At 34.1% G+C, this 24,640-nt stretch overlaps 2 protein-coding genes across 5 annotated transcripts in view; one reads left to right on the plus strand and one right to left on the minus strand.

The window, feature by feature from the left end:
* Positions 1–24,640, plus strand: part of LOC126859235 (longitudinals lacking protein-like) — a 143,554-nt gene that overhangs the window by 38,049 nt on the left and 80,865 nt on the right. Inside the window, exon 2 of one of the 2 annotated variants that reach the window (XM_050610302.1) lies at positions 6,786–6,841. The exons of the other annotated variant lie outside the window; for it this stretch is intronic. Coding sequence (XP_050466259.1) covers positions 6,797–6,841 — 45 coding nt within the window. The 5' untranslated portion in view covers positions 6,786–6,796. The remainder of the gene's footprint in view (positions 1–6,785; positions 6,842–24,640) is intronic. 2 annotated transcript variants of the gene reach the window in all.
* The window catches only part of LOC126859194 (cilia- and flagella-associated protein 276), a 107,825-nt gene that overhangs the window by 6,732 nt on the left and 76,453 nt on the right, over positions 1–24,640 (minus strand). Inside the window, exons 1-2 of one of the 3 annotated variants that reach the window (XM_050610239.1) lie at positions 6,740–6,860; positions 5,457–5,752 (exon numbers count right to left, since the gene is read on the minus strand). The exons of the other annotated variants lie outside the window; for them this stretch is intronic. The gene's annotated coding sequence lies outside the window, so the exon portion shown is untranslated. Of the gene's footprint in view, positions 1–5,456; positions 5,753–6,739; positions 6,861–24,640 lie in introns of those variants that run through there. 3 annotated transcript variants of the gene reach the window in all.

The raw sequence follows: 24,640 nt of genomic DNA on the forward strand, positions 1-24,640 counted from the left end.
TATTTGATCTGAGCCGAGAAAGAGTAGCCTTTTATTTGCGATTTTTGCAGATAAATTAGAACTAGTTTCCACGGTGCAGATAGTCCGTGACCCTCCGCCGTGTAGAATAATGTCTTACACCCTGCGTGACCGATGCGACGAAACGAATAGGGCGGATGAGGAGGCGACAGTGCGACAGGTGGCCCGTGAAATCAGTGCACGAGCGCACAGTTTTCTACGACCCTCGTTCGACGCGCTTCATTAGGAAGTTAAGTGCATAATAATTAGAATCGGGGCGCCGATAGGTGACGTTAAGCGCTCTGTCTTACAATCTACCGCATATCGTGTAACTAATTTATGTGCGATTTAAAATGACTATTGGTAAAAAAAAAAAAAATGCTCCCTTTTTACGTTTTTTTTTTTTTCAGAAATGAGATTGTCGTGAATCAGTGCAATTTATTCTCGAGAAAGTATATTATTATATATATCTGTATAATATTTTGATATAAATTATATAATATATAATTATATGATATAATTATATAGTATATAAATTGTATAATATTTTGATAAACATTTGTAATGTAAATAATTAATTTAAATAATTATGTCGCGATAAATTCTAGTTTGAGAAAAATAATGTTCGTATACGAAACTTAAAATAGTCAAGTAGTATTGTATATATTATCGTTGAGAAGAAAGCGATTTTTTGCATTCATTAAAGAATTCGTGCGTGAAATATTTTTCGGTAAGTATGGAACATTCTGTATACAATGCTCGTGCACAATTTGCATACCGATGATCGAGGGGGTGGGAGGGGGAGGGGTTGCTTGCGCGATTTCGTGCGTTGCGCGGGCAGACTCGCCGCTGTATTTTAGCATTTCACGTTTGTTTCCATTTAAATGGTAATCGAGTTCATAATGTAATTGTATTCGCCGCGTAAGCCTGGGCTCACCGCAGCGCTACGTCCCGGCCATTGTTTGCATTGTTCTCCTCGCGGCGCGAACAATCCGCGCGCCGCGCAGCCTTTCAGCCTCGCGTTTTGGCGAAATCTAAACCCCCTCGGACCTCGCTTCTCTCGCTCGCCCACCCCATGCCTGATATTTCGCCTCGATGCGAAAACAATGCGTGATGAATGTCCGTCGAATGCCTATTCGATTGGAAATATCCATATCGATCTAGAATCTAGAGCGTTTTTAATCCGTCGCTCCACATATGCGTGGCATAAACACGACGCTAATTTTTAATTGTAACGATTAGCAAATTATTTTCAGAATACAATAGTGTATATATATATATATATGATGCTTTGCAAATATATTTATTTAATGTATTTAATGTAAATTAAATTTCAAGTTAAAATTTATTTTTTTAGTACATAATCATAAATCATCATTATTATAAATATGTTTTGTAAAATAATTATATGAAAGATACATATTAATGCACGAAAAAATATTTCTATATTTATTACCTAAATTTATGTACAACAAAATTTTTTGTCCTTTTTTCTGTAACTTGTAATTTAAATAATTGAAAGCTCCGTTGCGTGCAAACTATTTCCAAATATTTTTTTTCCTCTATTTGATGACGTGATCTTTTTTCCACCCAAATTTATGGAGACAAGATAGATCATTGTATAACGTTAACCGGCGTTATCTCGCATAGGAAACGAATCGTTAAACAGCTCACGGAGGACTCGCAGAATCCGCCGAGGTGAAACACGGAGCGACGTCGGTCGGGGGTTGAAACGAGATATGCGAAAGGGGTTGGGCGGTTATATTGTAACGCGAGGGATATGCCCGACAACGTAGCATATACGTGTGTACGCATATGTGTGTGTGAATGCTGATGCGTGCGTATTGTACGTGCATACGTACGTCAGAGTCGCGGTCGCCTTTCTCTCATACATATTCATCAAACGCTAATTAATCATCGCCCAGCACACCCACGGCGGGCCACCCCCTTGGCAGTCTACGAAAAAAAAAAAAAAAATAGGAGCGCGGTTACGCAGGCACCTCCATTTATTATGAGTTATATCCAGATGTCGAAGTCGTCACTATGTAGCGAGATTTTTGCGTAAATTTACGGGAAAATATATGAAACTCGGTAACAAAAGATATTTACACTTTCTTTCGAAATTTGAAAAGAGAATGTCTAGTATAAAGCCAGTATTAATATATCGAAATTAAAGTAATATCAAAAATGAATATATATATATATATATATATATATATATATATATATATATATATATATCAAGTTGCCGTAAACTCCATTAAACATATAATATGATAAGTAAATGATAATATATTTAAATGTTAATTAATACTTGAGTAAAAAATGACAAAACAAATTGCCATTGTTAGCGAGACAAAAGAGAGTACGGTTAAAGAACCATCATAAATTTAACGAATGTTATCTGGAGCGAGAGGAATTGAAATAATTTAGCAGTATCGGTATCATGGAAATGATATCAAAATATCGCGATTATATCTCCGCTCGCGCGCGTCGCTCGTCGCCCATAAATATCGTCGCGCGGAACGATCAATCTAAATTGTAATTTCGTAATTTCCCATTAAGCAGACGGCCACCTTCGCACGCACTTGCGGTGCCTTTCCGTCGGCCGCGGCCCTTTTCACGCAGACGGGCCGCGTATAATTAGGTGTCGTTTATTTTACATCCGAAGGCAGCGCGCCGTTGGGGGGTGACACATCGCCACCGCGCCAGAATATATATGTAATATATATATATATATATATATATATATATATATCTCTGCGCGCACACACACTGCACGCACACATACACACACACACGCACGCGCACACGCACGCACACACACACACACACACACACACACGCATTGTGCGCGGTGGCAGTAGCTCATAGAACGCTCGACTGCTAATGTGACGCGATCATCGCCACCCAGCCATCGTCCATTGATATTATACGCGCCATGGGGATGCCCGCACCCTTCTCGCCCTTTCGGTATTTCCTGCTCACCCTGCCTTCGCGTCCTACAGCACCCTTCCCCCTCCCTCCCCCTCCCTCCCTCTCGCGGCTCTCCTCCTTCGCAGAATAGCGCCGCAATTTTCTACGTCACTGTCTGTACATTACGCGGGATCTCTCGTCCGCGAGACGACGATACGGTCTGATGCTTCATTGACTTATCGATATCAAGGGGATGTATCGTTTTATTCTCATTACTGTGGGAGGATTTTGGATGTTATTCGAGAGGAAAGAAATATGGCCAGAACAGCTACGACCAATTTTAAATTTAATCTATTTCATCATTGTCATTGGATGTTTTTTCTCGCAAAATTTTTTTTTTATGATTGGATAAATTAATTAACGCGCTTATAATGATATCATGCATGTCAGAGATATTTAAAATAATTATAGATTTTTTTGATTGTTTTTGTATATATTTATTTTTTTAACAATATGTGAATATAAATGTTTATTAATCTGTTAAATTTATATTTGCAAATTTAAAGAGACCAAACGAGAAGCGTACATGCAATGCGTTTTTACACAATAAAAAGCTGCTTTTTGTCTCGGTTGAAATTTTAAGATTCGGAAACGCCGGTGAATTTATAGTTTGCGAAAAACCGATCCATGTGTTTTGACTGCTGCCATCAAATCGCAACGGAGTGGCAGATTGCAAACTGACAAATGAGCGCGGGGACGCGACGCACGGCAGACATATGGCTCCATAAAAAAAAAAGAAAGGGAGAGAGAGAGAGAGATATGAGAGGTGGCCTGCAGTAACCATCCAGTCGATCCGAAATTAATGGAGACCAAACACCGCACATTCTGTGTCGCCACCGGTCCCGCTGTGTGTACACATCGGCGTTTGCCATTATGCTCCTGTTATAATGTGTGTGTACACACCCCCTTTAGCACAATGAAATGATCTATGAGTGCGCTATGAGTACGGATCGGCATCTCACAGACTCACACTCTTTCCTTTGTGAATCTTTCAGTTTCCCTGTTATTTAGATCCTTGAACAACACGTTTTCAAATTTTGGTTTGTCGAAAAACTCGGCCGAATCCGGATTAATCTGTGATGACTATGAGAAGATTATAAGATTTCGATATACAAACTGTATCTTTTACTTTTCCTCTGCATTTAACACATTTTCATTTGATAACATATTATTATTGTTGAGTGGATTTTAAAGAAATTTATGTGATAAGATATTAATATATTAAATTACATGAAAATAAGGTAGAAGGAATAAAATAGAAGATTCAAATAATTTTGTTTTTTCTTATCAAAGCAATTATTTATTAGAAGAATATAAATAAAAATATGTAAATAAATATAAGAGATAAAAAAGAACAAAAAAATAATATAGTTAGGTATATATTTACATAATTGAAGCATTATTTCCAACTTATGCTAAGAAGGTATGCTTTACTTTTATTCATACGATGCATTGCACACATATTTAAATATAAAATTCGCAATTTTTCCGCACAAGACAAGGGAAAGTTTTACACCTTACTTGCGCGGGAAAAAGGCGAATTTCTCCGCGTTACGCTTACAATCGTGTAATTCGGCTGCGCCTAAGCGTGCAAACAATAAAATTGGATTTGGCCACCCTTGCCTCGGCGCATACGTGGCGCGTGACTCGAAGGGTGGGTTTTCGGAAGGTGGACAGAGACACGGCGGAGTCCGGAGGGGACGGGCTGCAAGATCAAAGACGCCCCGCAGCAATTCCGTACCTTCTACGTGACATATTACGTGAAAATTGACGTGGACAGGCACGAGTGGCGCGGCGCCTAGTGAACTTTGATCATTTCACCTGTGGGACTTGTGCTCGCCCGCGGCAGTCGCGATAAGGAACGATCGTCGTCGATAAATTCGCTCTTTTGGCTTTGCTGTTACGATACTATTTGGCATGTGCACAAATCGAAAAGTATATATATAAGTCTTTAAACTTTCTCATGACAGCGCGAACGTCAAACATTCTCAGTCTCATCATACGAGATATTTGTAATAACTTGTCACTAGAGGTAACTCTTGTAAAAGAATTAATATAAAGTCTTTATTTTCGGAAAAATAAAAAAATAAATCAAAAATAATTGAAAGGAATGTCGTTTTCAAGTGTTCTACATGTAACAATAGAAACATTGTATTTTTATGCGGAAAAAATATAATTTCTCTATTTATTGTAAACGTTTTCAGTAAATTGCAATCTTGTTGAAATATCATATTTATTATTTCAAACTCGTTTAATTAATTTTAGAAATTTGTAGGTATTAAAAATCCGGATATATTTATAGACAACATTTAAAAAATTTCCACGACAAATCCTCTTTGATCTTGTTTTACATGATAATCTCATGTAACACGTGTAATAAAACCAGGAAAACAGAACGTTAATTATTTGTTTCGAAATTAATTAGTGCATAAAAATAGATCAAGTGTATAAGTAGATGAAGGAAAATTATATAAGAATTTTACCTCTGCAGATGAAAAAGATGACTTTTCCAATTTGATTACCACAACTTGCTCTGTTCCAAGCACACTAAAAAGTCTCGAAGGGACAATTTCCTTGGTAACAAATGGAAAACGTTTACGTTACTAAATACGAGACGCAGAGTTATATCAATATCGCTATCGTGAGGAAAAAATCCAAATCTTGGAGTACTTTCCGCATGCTCCATCTTCTTAATACATTCGTGACTCTCTCGCGAGTATCTTTTTACAATGGATAACACATCTAGAACGCAAGCTCGGAACGCTTTGTCTGAGAATGCCTAAAATATCGATGCTTGATATTTATCCTCAGAAGATAACTGAAAAGTATGGCTTTCCAAAATAAAGTATCATTTCATGCATCGGCAAAATTACAGAATTGCAGAAAATTACACAAAGTATTATAATTTAAACAATTCTAATATTTAATTTTATAAAATTAAAACATAATATTCAATTATATAGTAGAACAATTAGAATTTTTACAAAAAGACAATTTCTAATTTTCAAGCTTGACTATTTTTCTATTATAATATAATAAATATAATAGAAAATATAGAATTCTTTATTTAAAATGTCCAATCTTTTCTAATTTTATTATGATATTATTATAATTACTAATTGCTCTATTCACAGTATTACTATAAATAATTAATATTATATATGTATATTCGTGTTTAATTGTGTTTAATATTATTAAAAAAATATGCACACACACACGAATATGATTAGTTTGTACATTTTCCAATTTTACCGACTTTGCCTTGCAATGTAGAAAATCATTTCAAAGCGATCTTGTATTATAGCGGCATCTATATTGGGTATTACAAATGTTTCAAATCAAAATAAATTTATAGTGATATGAAAAATGTGATTTAATTAATTTTTAAATATATATATATATATATATATATATATATATGTATGTATGTATATAAAAATTGCATATAAAATTTTGCTTTTATTAAATTATAATAATACAATGATAATACAATTCAATGCCCTATTAATTTCGTGTACTACTATATATATATATATATATATATATATATATATATATATATATATATATATATAGGACATTAAATTGTCATTGTATTATTATAATTTAATAAAAACAAATCTTTACATTTTTTATTAATAAAAAATTGTATATACTAAAATTATTAATTAATTATTAGTATTATTTATCCTATGTTTTACATATCGTAAAATATGGTAAGAATGTAAAGAATGTATATGATAAGAATGTAAAAGATTTTACTTACTTTACTTTCTTTAAATATTGAATGATTTTCCTTCTATATGTTTCAGTGAATGGCCCAATGAATAGCTTTGATTTCTTTTTTGAAGATGTGATTCATCAATCGGTGAGAATTTCTCTTTCCTTATCTTACGTTAGACTAAAGTATTAACAGCTGTACGGATCCAGAAATATTCATGATAGTATAGAAATACTATATATTTTGCTTTCGATTTTCACGAACTCGTATTTGACTATAAGTCTACTCTCCATTCGAATCGCTATTCAATATTAGAATCTGAAAACAAAATATAAGATGTATAAAAGGAACATATACTTAAACGATCTTCTATATACAATGAAATCTGTTCCTAGTTTCGTACGAAAATTAGCGCTTATTAGATTTGATTCGATCCGAATTGTATGAATCAAGAGAATTATAATCATCCCTAAATCGTTTCGCCACGTAGAAGCAAAGCTGGCGGTCTACGTATATCGGATGATTTACTGCACGTCGAGATAATCGGCCCGCGAGGGCACGTCACATTTCGATAGCTCGCGCAAAAAATATGTTGGCATGTTTCGGTCCGCCAACACGTTATTAAATATCACATATTATTTTGCCCCCACGGGGTCAGAGCCACGATAATGACGTAGTAACCGCTCGTGGGGTCACGTGCACGGGGGTAAGGCGCCACGACAACAAGCTATTGGTCGCTACCATCGTACCACCCATACGTTATTTTGTACATTACGATAACAATTGTATATTATCACGTGAAACGACCAATGTTTGTCAGCGAAGAGCGCACTGATAACGATAAATACGCGCTTCATCATTCCCGTTCGCTTTTCTCGTCATCGTCGTCAATCAGATTATAATTTGTGAAAGCATTGATATATAATCACGAGATAATTTTGAATTATCCTTTTAACAATAAGAATATTGTAAATCCAATAAGAATATTGTAAAAACTTGAGAAAATTGATCCAAAAAGTTTCTTAACTTTATTAAGATGAGTTCTTGATCAAAATTACGCAAAGAGAATTTAACAATATATTTGATTTTTTAAATATATTAACTGTATTGTATTATATAGGGTATTTATAAAATACTTGAACAAACTAGGGCTTTTTAAGTGTCCCTACAGATAAAAATATAATGGATTAAGGTCAGGTACCGATTTAAATGTAATCTTTCTTTTTATAATTCATCAATCAAGCATTCTGGACATATATTTATATTTTATATGATATTTTTTTTTGTGCGAAGAACTTATTCCTAAGGATTGTCCAAGTATTTTGTAAACACCTTATATATTCAGCATTTAAACAGCATTTAAAAATATATTTTTAATGATGATTTTTTCAATTTTAATTTACAAACGCGTGTTTAATTTCTAAATAAAGACTAATAAAAACTAATTTATTTCTATTATTCACATAAATCATAAATCATAATTTTTAATATAAATATAAATAATAATAAATAAAAATTCTTTTCTATATATCCTTTATATAGATTGAACTCTTATTTTAATCAGTATTGCTGCTTCAAAATTTGAAGTTACTTAGAATTCAACAGGCAATTATCGACACAATTAATCTTGCAAATTATTTAATCAAGAAATTATATCTGAATAATTGCGGCCTTCCGAAAAGATATCATGCGACGAGATGTGACGCTCTGCGCAACACACCATAAGATATCCGTTAAAGTAGATATATTTTTGTGTGTGCGCCTCTCTCGAGAGTTGCAATAAGGTCGATAGTGCCACGCGAGATTTAGATAACTCGAGATTGCGCGCTCTTTAAATCATCCTGTGCCGATCCGTCAATCGCTTGTTCGCTTTCTCGCGTGCGTCAATTGGATCGCGTTACACAATACAATACGGAATTGAGAAATTAATGACAATCCATTTTGTTAGACTGCGAAGATGTTTCTTGACTTTCGCAATCGAAGTTTTACAATCATTTTACTTATAATTAGTCTAAAATTAATGTCGCTCAGATATATTGTCCGTCGAGCTTACCTAACTTTGATTAGTAATTCATTGTTTCTTTCTTCGCAGCCTTTCAATAATTTTTTCTATTTGAATTATGCGTAAGCCCACTTATAAATATATTAATGTAAAAAAAAGCTCAACTGTGTGACTGTGTTTAACAATTATAGATAACGCAATTGTAATTTTTAGTTGTATATCCTATCTTTTATTATTGAAAATATGCTTTTCTCATATTTTATAACTTTATATGTAAATCTATCTTTTTTGTTACTTTATTACAAAAACATTTTTTTCTCTTTATATACTATAGTGTATATGTAACGCCATTTATGACACTTATTTATTATGACAATCGTAATCTTAACTATCGCACTTCTAAATCAAATACGTAAATAAGGAAGTAGAGAGATAATATAAATGATGGAATGTATGCCTATTTTGAATGCCTTTTTTTTAAGAGGATCATGACCTCATAGAAAAACATGCATCGCAAAAGTAAACAAGAAAGCTTGATGATGATCTCATATGGTTCACGTTGTGATTACAACATGTTTTCGTATTATATTTTATAATACTTTTGTTATACTAAAATTTAAAATTCCTACTTCCTATCGCTTCTTTACAAGAAAGTCAACATTATATTATGTAGATTGACTCTTAAGTAAAAATTTAAAAGTTGATGAAATTAAAACTTGCTCTTTAGTATATCAACAATTTTATTAGATTTCTTTAAAAGATATTGTACTAGATATTGTAGCGTGATAATATCCAGAGGCTCAATACATAAACACGCATATACATAAATGATATATTTCTTATTCATTTATATTATAGCCTGTTGATTTTTACATGATCTTAATAGAATAATTATAATTTCTATTATTAATTCTAATGGAGATTTTTGAGACTACGAAAAGCTGTAATGAACGATTTGTATACTTACTGTCATTATTTAAGCATGCTTCGCGCATTATTCTATTATCTTTACATCAAGACCCGAAACACACACACACACATAAGCGAACCATAATCGGTTTTAGATACCGACAATGTATATAAACGATGGATGATTCACGTGAAATCGCGAGATGTCGAGAGGCTGTGCCGCTTTGTCGTTTCTCATCGACGGGGTTCAACGTTCATTTCGCGCAAAGACGCGAAGACTGCCGTCGTCAACGGCGACGTCGGCGGCGATAAAGATGCGAAACAGTCAACGTGAAAACTTTGATATTTTTTGCAACACAAACGAGCCTAATAAAACGACTAACACGCGGGAAAATGATAAGACCTTGACTGCTGGCACTTAAGCGAGCCCCGATAAGCGCGCGATGCCGACGCCGCTTATCGATGCGATCTTAACCCTGAACAGCAAAAGTTGGCAATTTTCGAAAACAGCGAGAAATGGGAAGAGTAATTTATGTAAGTCGGTAACGGGCAGCTCGAGGCATTCGTCGACAAGTGAAACATTTGAAAAACAATTTTGTTTCATAATATAATTCGTTCACATTATACAGTTTTAAAGCGCACGAGATGCTAAAACGCTCATCATAATAATTTTGTACGTTCAAAGTATTTTAAACCTTATCGCATGGCACGTGTATCTATTTTCGAAATAGTAGCATTTTCTTTGCCATTCGATAATAATATATAGGCTTCTTAAAAATGTGATTTTAAACGCTCTCCGCAGAAAATTGATCTCACGATCATTTCGACGTGAGATATTTGCATTCTTCCGTAACAGGTATTGAAAGATCGAGATTTAATCAAGGTTCAAGAGACTCCCCCGATGCTTACTTGAAATGTCACGGGTTCACTTTGGGCCATCGTGAACTTCGGACCCCGACAGCCGATGCGACGACGGTGCGCTCGCATAAAATGCGCCGGCTCCGATCCAGCGCGCACTTATTCCGCTCGAGTGACGATTCGACTCGGTAATGATTGTGCGCGGCGATTACGCAACGGGGGTAGAAAGACTCGGGGTCCGCGCACGATCGTTGAGTAAGAGACGAGGTGAAGGTGAGCGGTGGAGAAGTAGTGGTAGTAGTAGTAGTATAATGTATGTAGTAGTAATAGTATAATAATAGTGGTGTGCGCGTCGGACTCACACGCGGAGAGGGTAAACTCTTGCAGCTGATCGCTCGGCGGGAGAATACTTAGGATCAACGACCGGAACCGCATCGTGATCTCCGCGGATCGCTAAGCGGGGCAAAAGGCAGAATTTCCCTTTCATCGCGCGAAGCGCCTCTGGTTCTTGTGTGCTCACTCTCGCGGTTTGTTAGATAACGCGCGCTACTTACCTGCACGTCTGTAGCGATTACGTACATTTACACGCGGTGTTTTGCTCCACTTCACGAAAATAAGAATAGAATAAGATATTTGTTTTAAGTCAAGAGTTGAGAGGAGAATTGAGGTTGAAAACGAGAGGGAGAGCGATGCAAAACGTTGCAAAATGATCGCATAATTAACGCTCAATTAATAAGTACTAGTTTTATAAGATATAATGATCTAATTAAATAATCATTAAGATCATTATTACATCAATTTCTATTTTTTTATATAAATAGCATCTTGAACGCCAAAAATATTATTTACCGAAAAATAATAATCAACATTTTTTTATTCTGTTTCACATATTTTAATTCCTTCCTCTAAAAAATATTTTAAGCCAAAGAAAAAAAAAATAAATAAACGGAAGACTTTTATTATAATTTCTATTCTTTTATATAAATGACATCTTGAACGCTAAAAATATTAATCACGGCAAAATAATAATCAAAATTTTTTTATTTTCCTTCATATATTTTAATTCTTTTCTCTAAAACTATTCTAAGCAAAAATAAATAAATTAATAAACGGAAGACTTTTTAAGAAATCGGTTGCGCTAGGATAATAATATAAATGAAGATATATCAATGTACAATGGGACACGTAATGCTTCGTATCCACAATTGAATTTAAACGTCAAGGACAATTGAAGTGACGATGACGCGAAGTAACTGCGTTCGAGTAGCCACATCAGGGAATACCTCGAGATTCATGTCGAAATCCCGGCCGATGCTGACTCGTCACACCGTCCACAAGCGTGCGTCTACGTATGTTGTACGGGAGGAACACGTGGGCACGGAGTGGGCCTTATAAAAGTAGGTGTGCTAGCATGCACGTAGGGGGTTTTACGAGAAAACGGCAAGAAGCGTAACCTACTTTGGGCGAAGTGGATGCGTGCGACTCGATCGAGGGGTCGGAGTGCGTTCCGGAATTTGTATGGTCATCGTTTGCGCGAGCAAGCATTCTTGGAATGATTGCATCCGGCAAACCGGCTAAATTCTGCCAACTTTCCATTTCAATGCGAATTCAGGACTTCATTGGAATTCATTGGAATTGTTTCTGATCGAGACATATCGAAAAGTTTGATACGACAAGATTGGAAAACGTCATTCTATGTCTTAGGTATTGAAGGAAATGGTTAAGAAATTTCGGTATTACGGTTATTTGTATACGCAGTGCAGTAGAATATTCGGTGATAAAGTTTTTTTTTTAAACAAGTTAGAGTCTCGATGATAAGCGACTTTTTTTTAAAAGGAAGTTTGATATTGATCGTCGTAAATAAGTGACGTATCATGTGTTTATAAATGCATAAATTCTGCAGTTGGCTTATCGATGTTCCTTAAATTCATCAGCTTTTATCCAAAAATTTCTGGAAATTATTTGTCAACGCTCGGACTAATCATCACCGGACGGCTTCGACAGCGATACTTTGGGTCAAGGCGTAAAGTAAAGATACAAGTGCAGACGTGAAAAAAGTGCGAGATATAAGAGAGAGAGAGAAAATAGACGATTAATTATATTCAGGCTGAAAGTTATCGTACAACGCGCGGATAAGAATTATCGGAAACACGAGAGATTATCATTATATTTTCTATCCAAAAATATACCATTATATCTCTTGCAACCATTTTTCCTTATGCAAATTAAATGTTAATTATTTTTAAAACGTAATGTATCTTACGATTAATTACTTACATATCAATTAGATTACTTATTACCAAGATTCTTTAATTGCATGTATATTATAAAATGAACCACAAAGATTTCTCATTACTTTTATAATTACATTTTAGGTATCAAATAAATATTGCGTGAAAATAATTTATTAATATAATTAGTATTAACATAATTTAAAAAAAAAACTTTAATTTAATCTAACTATTCTAAATAAAAAATATTTAGTTTCTCTCTCTCTCTCTCTCTCTATTTTTATCAATAATATAAAAAAATAATAATTTAACCATTTAAAAATTTAATATTATTTTTATCATTGTATGTTACAAGGGATATCGCCTAAAACCTAATTTAGTAAATGCTGTCCCAAGAATTGGATATCTTTATTTTCACATTTGCACTGTTGGAATGTAGTTTACGTCGCTTGTGACGTATTATGTCGCAGATAATACATATTGACGCACGTACTAATGAAAGTTCCGCTAATATAAATGTTATTATATAATTATGATTGTTCGGGCGCGGAATAAAGTAAACTATATCATATGATTATCAAATATAATAAATATAATACGCATAACTTGCTAAGAAACAACAGAACTTTCACGCATTCAGAATAGGAGAAATTTAATATACATTTTATTATACACACACGCACACACGTAAAAAGATATATTTCGATATTATTAACTGACTTTTATTGTTCACAGCGATCAAAAAAATTCTAAAATGCAAGATATAAATATCTCGTACCTCTTTCTTTTTTTTTTACCAACAGATTCACATTTCCAAATTCACTGTGACAACAAGCAATTAAGTATCGAGATTTCATCATCGAGCGTCGTTAGGAGAGATCGCGTACGTGACGTTTGACGTCGGTCCATGATAATTTCGCGGCGATAAAATGCACGTTGCGTGATCTCGCGGAAGAAAGAGGGTTCAAAGGCGACGAGTGTTTATCAGCCGCCAGGGGGTCACGGAGTAGCGCGCGGGGGACGTTCGCAGGAGGTAGGAGCGACGGGCAGAGTGGAAAACGGCAACAACAACGATCCAACGTGGACCCCCTGCGATGCCTATTGCTCATTTTCATTGCGTCAGTACACTTCCAGTAATAACGTGGCTCTCCGGGGGTTATCGTATTTTTGCTTTTTTTTATTTTCTTCAGCGCTTCTAAGAAGAAACTGGACAAATCAGCAAAAGTTAATAAAACATAATAATACATTTCGATATTATTCATAAACTTGACATTGTGCGCAAAAAAAGCACTCTTTTTTTAGAATAGAAAATTAATGATTAATTTGTGAGTTACAGTAAAGAAATTTGTCCTGTAGAATTAAAATTTTTATTTCCATGAATTTTTATGTACAGTCATTATAAAATTGTCATGGTACAATCGCTATAAAAAGTTAGATGATATAAGATAATATTTATGATTTAAAGATTAAATTATGTTCTACGACAAATCAATGTTCCAGGAAAATCTTTACTTTAATTCATAAATTAATTATTAATTTTATATTTTAAAAGGCTTTACGTGCGCAATGTCAACTTTATAAATTTCAAAATGTATTAGATTTATTAATTTTTGATCCGTAATTGATCCGTTTCTCCTTAATCATCGCGTGAGATGCCTCTCTTCTTCGTCTTGACGCCTATCGTCGCCGCAGTCGTCAGCGATAACTCGCGTGATAAAGCCGCATGCGAGGAGCCGCTTCGCGATGAAGGCGTCGTATTGCGTTGCGAAGCCTCTTTTTCGGGGGCTAATCTTCGCCTCTGTGCCCCGCGTCGCGACGTTTCTTCGTGAATGCCGTCGATTACATGCATCGATGTCCCTGGAAAGTATTCTTTAGGTTGCATCAGCCATTCATTTCAGGAAGGCACATTTGCGATGCAATTTTAAATCGACGTAACGGTGAGATTTCACGATAATACGAAATAAAAAAAGATGTAGATCTAGATCTAGATTCGATAAGATTTGCAAAATTCAAAACAAAATACATTTCAATGAGACAAAAAGAAAATCTTCTTTGATACATTATATTTTCCTATCCAATAGAATGACGAATTGCCATAATCAATTTATTATTACATCGTATTCTATTAGACTTCAAACTAACATGATTCAGAACGTCTTCGGTGTATATACGACGCAAGAAATAAAAAAGACATTTGATGCAACTCTCAAAATATTTTATATTACACGCATGAAAGAGAGAGAGAGAGAGAGAGAGAGAGAGAGAGAGAGAAAGAGAGAATTTCTATAGTTTTAGAAAAATTTATAACTTGATAAAGAAATTCTTCTAAGGCAAATTGATATGAATAAATGACAATTATATTTGATGAAACAAAATAAATATTTTACATTATATTTTAATCCATTCCTTGTATCGCATATATGTGCATGCTTGGCAAATCTAATAGTTAACTACTTGCGAACAAAAAAAACTGGGCGTATATCTTGATAATATTATTTATGATAGAAGATTGTTTGTGCCTCATGTCACGAGATATCGACTCTTCCATAATTTGGTTGATAAGACATTATTTTCAATGTAACGGTAATGGTGAGTCTGCAATGATGAGTCCAGCAACTAATCTCAAAACAGTTGAATTACAACAGTGTTTATCTGTTAAAAACGATGGAAAATAACTGTAACAAATACATTAAAATGTTCTTCGATCATATTGTTTTTCGTATCGAACAATTGTGACAAGTTTAACATAAACAGAACGAGTGAATTGTATTTAGTAATGACCTTTGATTGTACAACAAATATGCGCGCGTGTTTACTTTTAAATACGTGCTCAGGAATTTGTAGAAATTCGGATAAATTTGCAAATTTACATAATTTTACTTTTAAGGGTGGAACAGGAATATGATCGAATGAATCATTTTGACCTTTGTTCGTAATGAGCGATAGATTATGTGCAGCATAAGACAATATGATTAGCAGATATAGTCTGTCGGCTGCATGGACGTCCTCTGACCTTCCGACGATTCCATACGTAAAATAAGTATATACAAGCGTTTATATATCAGTATATAAGTTATATTCCATTACATCAGTCGCGCGACTCGTTTTATTCCAGATAATGATAACTGCATGTGTTAATTTTTTTTTTTTTCGATATATTCTTTGTAAATATTGATCGCGGGGAGAAAATATTTTTTGTTATTGCGATAGATAATGATTTTCATTTCTTGCATTTTTTGGTGTGCTAATGAGGTGAGATCATGAGCGCATTATGTAACTAAATCAGTTATTATATATGCAATATCTTGAGATGTGCTATGAATACTCTAATGCTATGCATAACTTTACGTACATTATTGCATCTGATAATTGTCTGAACTATCATTCATGAACATTTGCGGTAAGCTTCGATTATATGACTCTACCTAATTTTCATTTGCTTTACTTAATTATTCCTAAAAATGTTATTTATTTTTATGTAATTTTTTCTTATTTTTCTTTAATAGATAATTTACTGTCTAACTAATAAAACTATTTCTACTGATTATCTTGTATAATATACTTCTTCTCAATGCGATTTAAATCAGAATTATTAAATTTATTATTTTTTTTTATATCGGCATGTATCTTTACAAAAGTTTACGCCCTTAAAAATTAATTCTCTTCTCTGTATTTCGGTATTTTCTTTGTTCACAATAAATCATTTTTTGCGATTCTCCCCTTGGGATAGTTCTCGTTGATTATTTTTTATTCAGATCGCGATTTCCGAGAAGAAAATTAAGAAGATGGATGCAATGGAGCACGAGCATCGGTCATTCGGTCACTCGTAGTACATACAACTGCGTTCGCTAATATTAGCAGCGGAACATGGTAACCGCGCATTGAGCTTATTCCTGGCCTAGCAGCCAGCTGCTTGGCTAGCCAGAGTCAAGGTTACGGCATTACTAGAGACATGTCGATGTTATAGTTGTAGATAGCATGCGGTCGCATGCGTATCGGATTGCTCTTTCTGCACCAGAATCCAAATGAGACGTTGGCTAATCAGTAGAAACAGCTTTACTAAGTCAAACGTGGTGGAACGTGACGGACTGTGTATTCCATAACGTGGATTAAGAAGCTTACAACATACGCTTCATATCAAAATATTTATTTAATTCCTCTAATATGGCATCTTACTTGCCCATATTAAATTTCAAAGCTAAAAAAATAGTATTAATTAAAAAAAAAAAAATTGAGAAATTATAAAAATTACATTTTATAATTCGTCTAACTCCTCCTCTTGGTTTCTTTTCGATCTCAATTACGCTTTATAGTGTACTTATCATTTTATATGTCCTATTTAATAATCATAGAGCATATCTGTATGAGAGGATATTACAAATCGCATTATGTTGATGCTATTCAGTCAAAACGCACAGTTATGACGTCGACGTCGTTTACATCGAAGACGAAGATGGCCTTGGCCCTTGGCCTCTGTTTTCGAATAAAGCACACGCAAATATGTATGCAAATATTGTAAGCTCGAAACGAATCGCATGTATGAACAGTCTATTGCTTCGCGAGCCAACCCACTTTGATGAAGGCAGGCTCGTATATGTGAAGTGTCCGCGGCTGCGGTAAAAGCGAGATACAGTGACGTTACGTTACATGCCCCGTTATGGAATACAGGCCGTTAAGCCGGCGTACTTCTCGTTTATCCGTTAACTTAAGGCCAAGGTAGTGAGTACGTTACTTTCACCGATTATGTCGATCCCTCTTGATGCTCCCCTCTCACCTACACCTTCCTAACGTCACTGTCCCGTATAAAGGCACGGATCTTGTTTTTGTTGGTTTTATTATTAGAAAGAATCTCACGCAGATTCCCTTATTCGATGGTCATTCAATTTAATTATGACTTTTCAACGATAAAATACTGAATACTAATAAATTTGAAATGTAAATATTAAATTTCAAGTAACTGTATATACGATAATTTTTTTAATTATTGAGTTATATTGAAAAATTTGATAATTATATATTTTGCTTCTAACAAAATCTATTCATTCCAAAAATATTTTTTTAGGACGATGTTTGTCTTGAATCATTTGTTGCTCGTAGAATCTTTGCTTGACATATATATATAATTGGGGAGAGAATATTAAATATTTTATATTATCATTGAAAATGTATATACATTCGCAATACGTTTAAATGGCATAGAGCATAATCTTTTCATTTATAATATTCATATTGGTATTGATCGCACATTTGATCAACACGTGAGCGCGTGAAATTTACAGCGGGTATTTCCATTCAAAACAAACGCTTTGCTATTTACTAATACAATAGCGGTATCGGCAGTTCAAATCGAATAAAAGACTGGAGTAGCATTAATGAATTCGTTGACATCATGTTTCCATAAAATATCTTGCGATTTACTATATTATGTTACGTTATATGTTATTACGTTTTACTCGCCATACCATGTTTAGAAAACTGAAATATTAATTAATTAACACTGTTCGCAAATATTAAACGCCTAGAATATTATGTATCAAATTTAATAATTATCTCTGTTACATAAGTATATCTCAATATAGCCTAGATGCTTAGGTATGAGACGAGTTTTTTGTAACATGTTTAAGAATGTTTAAAAAATGTATTAAAAAGGCATACATATTTTTTTGCTAATAATAAAACTCGCTCGGCGCTCGGTTTACCTAGAACAATTTCCGCTTCAGCAGTTGTAAAAGACTTTATCTGAGATTATTGCGCCGACTATTTGTTGATAACAAGAAATTTCGTGCAGTGAAACAATTTCCTGTTATCTGAAGACAACGTACAGAAGATTGAAACTGTTCTCTAAATATATATCGATAAAATATATCGTTTGTTAAAACGTTGAAGAAGTTCTTTCAAGATTAAAAATTATTTTTCTTTTATTATCTGATGAACAAAATCAAATATTTTCTTAATTATCTTTTAATAACATATTGTTCAAATGAATCGAGCTAAACAAAGATATAGTAATTTTCTTGCAGTTCGCGGTAACGGAAATATTTCTCGGGGAAGAAAAATGTTTAAAGCATATCTCTATAAGTTTTAAATCAAATTTTATATATATATATATATATATATATATATATATATAGTTTATATATTTAATTATTTATGAAAAAGCTATTAATAATATTAGCATTCTGGATTAATACTGTAAGATTATTATAACTGTAAGATTATTTGGAAATTTTTAAATATCTGTAAAGAAAAATAGTAGAAAACTGCTGTAAACATAAAAATTTCTTTACTACCATTATAAAAGATAATATTATATAGTATTAGAAGTTGTATTTCAAGCGCAGTTTTCTTCGAGCCGAATTTAACGCCGTAGCTGGCGCAAAATTTCTATCTGCAATTAGATTACGACACTCGCGAATTTAATGATATTACGTCAATAATGTTTAACTGACTTGGCGAAAAGTGCCACTTTTAGTATGCTGGCAAAGGACTGTTATTTATCGCACATTACCCTCGACGACGATTGTAAAATTCTATAGTACGGAGGAATGAAATCGTGGAAGAAAAACGTAATAGAAAGAACTTCAAACCAAGAATTTTTTCAAGCAATTCTATGTATTGGATAATCCATTGGACGGATTTACGATGCGCTAACTTTAATTTGGTTATATGCAAAGTGATAAAAATTTAAGTTGGGAGCGCATCAACGATGTATATGATCGCATATTAATTAGCATGCCTCTAAGCATTGTTTAAAATTGAATGCGCGCTATTAACCCAGAAAGAATTTTTCTACAAAAACAGAAGGATATCCGCTTAACTATTAATAGCGTATTGTGATTGTTAATTAATGCGTATGCATTATAGTTTTCGCATCGAGGGTCTCATTCTTTCATAATAAAGAAAATTTTAGCACCATTTTTCAGAGACTTGTTCTGCCTTCAAAAAATATTGATAAAAATCGGATAAATACAGATTTAAACTTTTTCTTATTAAACTTGCTACGATAGTGTTTGCCTCTCTCGCACTCCGACTCTGAGATAAAATTCAGATTCGTTTCTGTGAAAAAGGGATTCAATTCTCACTGACTTCCTCCTCGGTGAAGGCGCGTATCTATTTTTACGAACGATAACAAGAGGCGGTGATAACAAAATTAATACTCGGGGTTAAGTACGCGCGTACTCTGTTATATTTATTAGTACGCGTGTACGTACGGACGAGAGTGAATGAGAGAAGCGCTTCGCCGGCCTCATAATGAAAGTGAAATCGAGGGCGCCGCGCTGGAGTACCGTGGTCGTTCGTTCGCTTCGTCGCGCTTTGCCCCGCTGGCGATGCCGAGACTTCGTCGAGAAGTCACTTGGCTGACAGGAACAAACAGTTCGCACGTCGCGGTTACTGAGTAGCCCGCATGTCTGCCGGAAGTAGGTTGGCGTTGATCTCGTTACTCGATTTCGCTCGGGCGACCTCGACTTGAGAAAGGGAAAGGCGCGTACACGAAAAACGTATCGTTTTTTTTTTTTTTATAATTCCGTTTCTTTAATTCCTATGTGATGGAAATGTCTATATTTTGTATCGTAGTATTGCATTTCGTAAACCGTATAAAAAGTTGTATGCGAAAAAATTATTACATCTTAGGTTTTTGACTTTAGTATATAACTAATGATATTATGATATATATATATATAAAATTCACTTTTTCTATAAAACATCATTATATTTTATCACATAAGTTACATAAAAATAACAACAATGTGTTTCAGTTTTATTTCACAATTTTTTCTACTATCTTCTAATAATAATAATGAAAAAAAAAACTTTACTGATTCAGATGTGATCGATATTTTTATAATATTAAAATTCACTAAAATATAAAATAAGGATGTTATAATTCACTTTATATAAAAACTATATTAGACATAAAATTTTCTATAAAACATACATATAGAATATATCATTTATTTAAAATCATGTCATTTCAAAAAATCAGAAATTGGAAAATTTTTGACATAATTTTAAATTGTCAACAAATCCTTAATAAAAACTATGATGATTAATAACTATTTTATATTTAAAAAAGTATAGTTAAGAGATGATGCGATCTTTCTCTGACGCTATAAGATATATAGTGGCAGCGGATCATCTAAGGTGATAGCATGAAAGAATTAATGACAGATAGAAAGTGAACATAGGAATAGAACATTAATCTTATTCTCGAAGAAGAAACTTGGAATCAAACGTGACGCAGATGATAATCGCCTAGGCCTAGAAAAAAAATGTTGAAAATCGAGCGAATGTTGAACGAGATGGAGAGGAGGAAAGAGTGACTATCGCATCGATTGTGGAAGGGAAGAGTGAAGGACGGGGGTTGACAAAGAAGGGATGGAGGACTGTTCGTAGCGTTGGTACTAACTTTCACTTTTTTCACCTCTTCGCCCCTCTCATGGTGGTTCTTAAAAAGTGCCATGGCGGTACCAACTCGCAATTGGTCGATTTTCGTCCAGTCTCCTCGTTCATTGGGTCTCCCCTTATAGTATTCTCTGATTCTTTCTCTGACCTCTCTTTGTCTCACTCCTTTCTTTCAATCTCTATTTTATGCCTCTCTTTCTGGCCCGTGTGATCGTTTTTACTCGCTCGCCGAGAGGATCCTCTCTCCTTTTCTCAGTTTATCCCCTCTAAAACGGACGATCTCCCTCTCTAGCAATCCCTCCGACACTTCTGGGCACGGCAGGAGTCCTTATGTAACTGACACCATTCCGCTAGAGTAACCGGGACAAAACGCCGTACAGTATTATGGGAGGAAAAACAAAGAGAAGGAAAAGAGTAGCGCGAGAGCTGTGCGAGATATGCTGATAACAGCCGGATATCTTGATATATGACGTGTCGCAGAAAATGAATCGGTGTTGAGAAGAGGAGCACGAAATCTCGGATTTTTTGCTCTCGAAATACAATTAAAATATAAAAAATAATTTGTTGTTAAACCTAGTCTAAAGTTAAAAAGAAGAACCTTTAGGAAAAAATAAGAAGATTAATAATTCTTAATGAAAATGAAGATAAGATTGTGAATTATAAATATGATATTCACCGTAAGAATCTTAAACAGAGAGATGTATGTTTAAAAATATATTTGATAGCTAATATTATATTTTTCATATTTTTATTCTTTTTTACTTTCTCCAGCATTATTTTGCAATTTAAATTGCAATTTATTATTTATACCTTTACAAATAATTAATGAAAATAATATTTAAAGTTAAAAATTATTGGATATCACAACTTTCATCAAAATATATTATTAAAAAATATCAATAATTAATTTTTTTTTTTTAAAAAAGAAAAATAAGTCTCACTAAATTCTTATATATTTCTAACAATGTTTAGTATTTAAATACAAGATGAATACTCCGATAGATGTTCGATATTTAGCAGTAGCAGTCGATTATTGCAGTACTTTAATCACGTCCGCATTCTCAATCACGTTATCGCGTTAGAATCAAGAGAAACTGGTGGACAAAAGTGCGACGCGCAAAGCGCGGCGAGTTAATTAAGACAATTAGCGGCGGGTCGCGCGAACGCTCGCGCGGGCCCCGCTGTCTCTCCGGGCGGCGTGAATCTGGAGCGGATTCGACGATCGCGATCGCTCTATTGTTGGACGGCCGCTAAGAATTCCTGCTTTTGCAATCTTCCCAGGCCCGATCTAGTTGCGCCCGCCAATCGGCGCCTCGTAGAAGACGACAAAAGTTCGCGCAACAATGAGCGACGTTGCAAATCCAACTGAGGCAGTTTGCGAAACGGCGCCAGATATTTCTTATAATCCGCCGTGTAGAGTCGCATGGGAATTTCTATCATTTTTTTCCTCATCTTTCGCGCTCTCTAATCCCCCGTTCCGCGCTAACGATGGCGGTGAAGTGATCCTGCACTTTCAAAACGTTATATTCGGTAAACTTTGATCAATTTATGAATGTCTCTGTCGTGTAAGGTCACCTCTTTTTTATTTGTTAATTCTTAAATGAATTTTTTTTAAACAAATCTAGTTTTTATTAGTAAAAAATCGAATTTTAATTATCGAATTTTTTTCAATCACAAACTTTAATAAAACAAATTTTTATTTATGAAAATTTCTGCCTTTTTTTATGTACGGAGTATACAATTGTACTTTAATACAATTGTGCCTTTGAATCTAATTACGTTCGTTTCAATTTCATTATATGCTCCGTCGCCGATATCCGTTTTACATTGTGCTAGATGCAATATTCCATGTGCATGATGAATATTCCAATTGGAAAGGTTAATGATAGTGCCATTAATTGCGCATTGCTTGCAAATCTCGATCGCGTCCTACAAACATCATATCTATCTTTGTCATGCATATATTGCTTTTTTTGGCACAGCGAAGATGAATATTTATAGATAAGATTTTATTGTGCAATTTGTTGTAACAATTTTATCATTTACCGAATGGTATAAAAATATAATTAAAAAATCGGTATATATATATATATATATATATATATATATATATATATGCTAACAAGTTAAAATAGCGTCAAATCTTTAACAAATATTATATATTGAACCATATAATATATAACCATATTAGTACAGCGCACACGTAATATTATGTAACCATGTTCAATGAATTAATTAGACAGATTTCATTTTTCTATAAATAATAAAAAATGTACTCATATTCTGTCTAAAGCATAAGAATGTAAGAATGATACATATATATATGATATGACATATATTCTATTTGATATTAAATTGCCGCTAAAATGATGGCAAAAACGCAATGCTACAAAATTAAATTCATATTTGCATCCGAGGTAATGCTTTCCCAGCAAAACAGTGCTCAAGAATCTGTCACGTCAATATGCGATGCTATTAAAAGGAAACGCGTGCGCTTTTACCGCATGTATTGCATTGGCAATTGCACGTTACGTGCATTTTTTCTTTGCAATTAATTGTTATCGAAAGCGTGTTACACTTGGCGCGTAACCAAGTGATTATGACGCCGATGATGACGATGACGACGCTAACCGATGCCGACACGACGGTGGGGACAAAGTGAAAGTGAGTCGAGCATTGTTTAGGAAGCCTCGCTGCCGCAGTGGCTCTCAGTGATGTCTTGCATGTCGGTGTTAGTTTAGTAATGGGGGCGTCACATTCACAACTATCGCGAAAATAAAAACGATAAATAATAAGAACGCGCACAATTAACTCGAAGTAACTGTTAAAATGCACAATCTTTCTGTTTTAATTGATTTTTAAGACGAAAGAAAAAAGGAATAAAATAGTAATTACGGAGCTGTTAAGGCCAAGGCTTCGATTAAACGATATAGTTGTTTGCGCATTCTGACAATTTCAAAATTTCATAATTCCGAGAGAGTCCGCTCTTCATCGGTTTAATAAATTTCAATTAGCCGAGCAACAGCGTACACATAATTGCATTAATCGCAATCGCGGCTCGTAGACATCAGAATCACCAAATACGGGAGGCATCGACCGGCCACGTCCTTGGTTTTCAGCGGCGCGAAAGCGCCGATCGTCACATTTTTCCATGCACGATGCAGCAGTTTGCCCGATCGCGAAAACATGAACCATGACAAAAAAAATGTAGTATTATTGATTGTATTATTGATCTTCGATCTCAACCAGAGTGAAAAAAAAATCAGCATTTCGAGAATACAATACCCAGAATTATTTCTAAGATATTTTATTTTCTATCTTTGAATATATTTTTTTTATCGCTGTATTAATGATATATTAAAATATTTTTCTAATAGAACAAAACACACATATACATTTTAATTTTCTTTAAACACAGATAGTGATAAATGCTTAATGTATTTTTATTTTATATCAAACTTGTTGAAAATTGTTTGGCATAAATATTGAATCGCGTATCGTATATGACACGCAGAAAATTCATGCCTCACGCGGCAAGTATTT

Source organism: Cataglyphis hispanica, chromosome 1 (genome assembly GCF_021464435.1).
Source record: "Cataglyphis hispanica isolate Lineage 1 chromosome 1, ULB_Chis1_1.0, whole genome shotgun sequence".
Taxonomy (NCBI): domain Eukaryota; kingdom Metazoa; phylum Arthropoda; class Insecta; order Hymenoptera; family Formicidae; genus Cataglyphis; species Cataglyphis hispanica.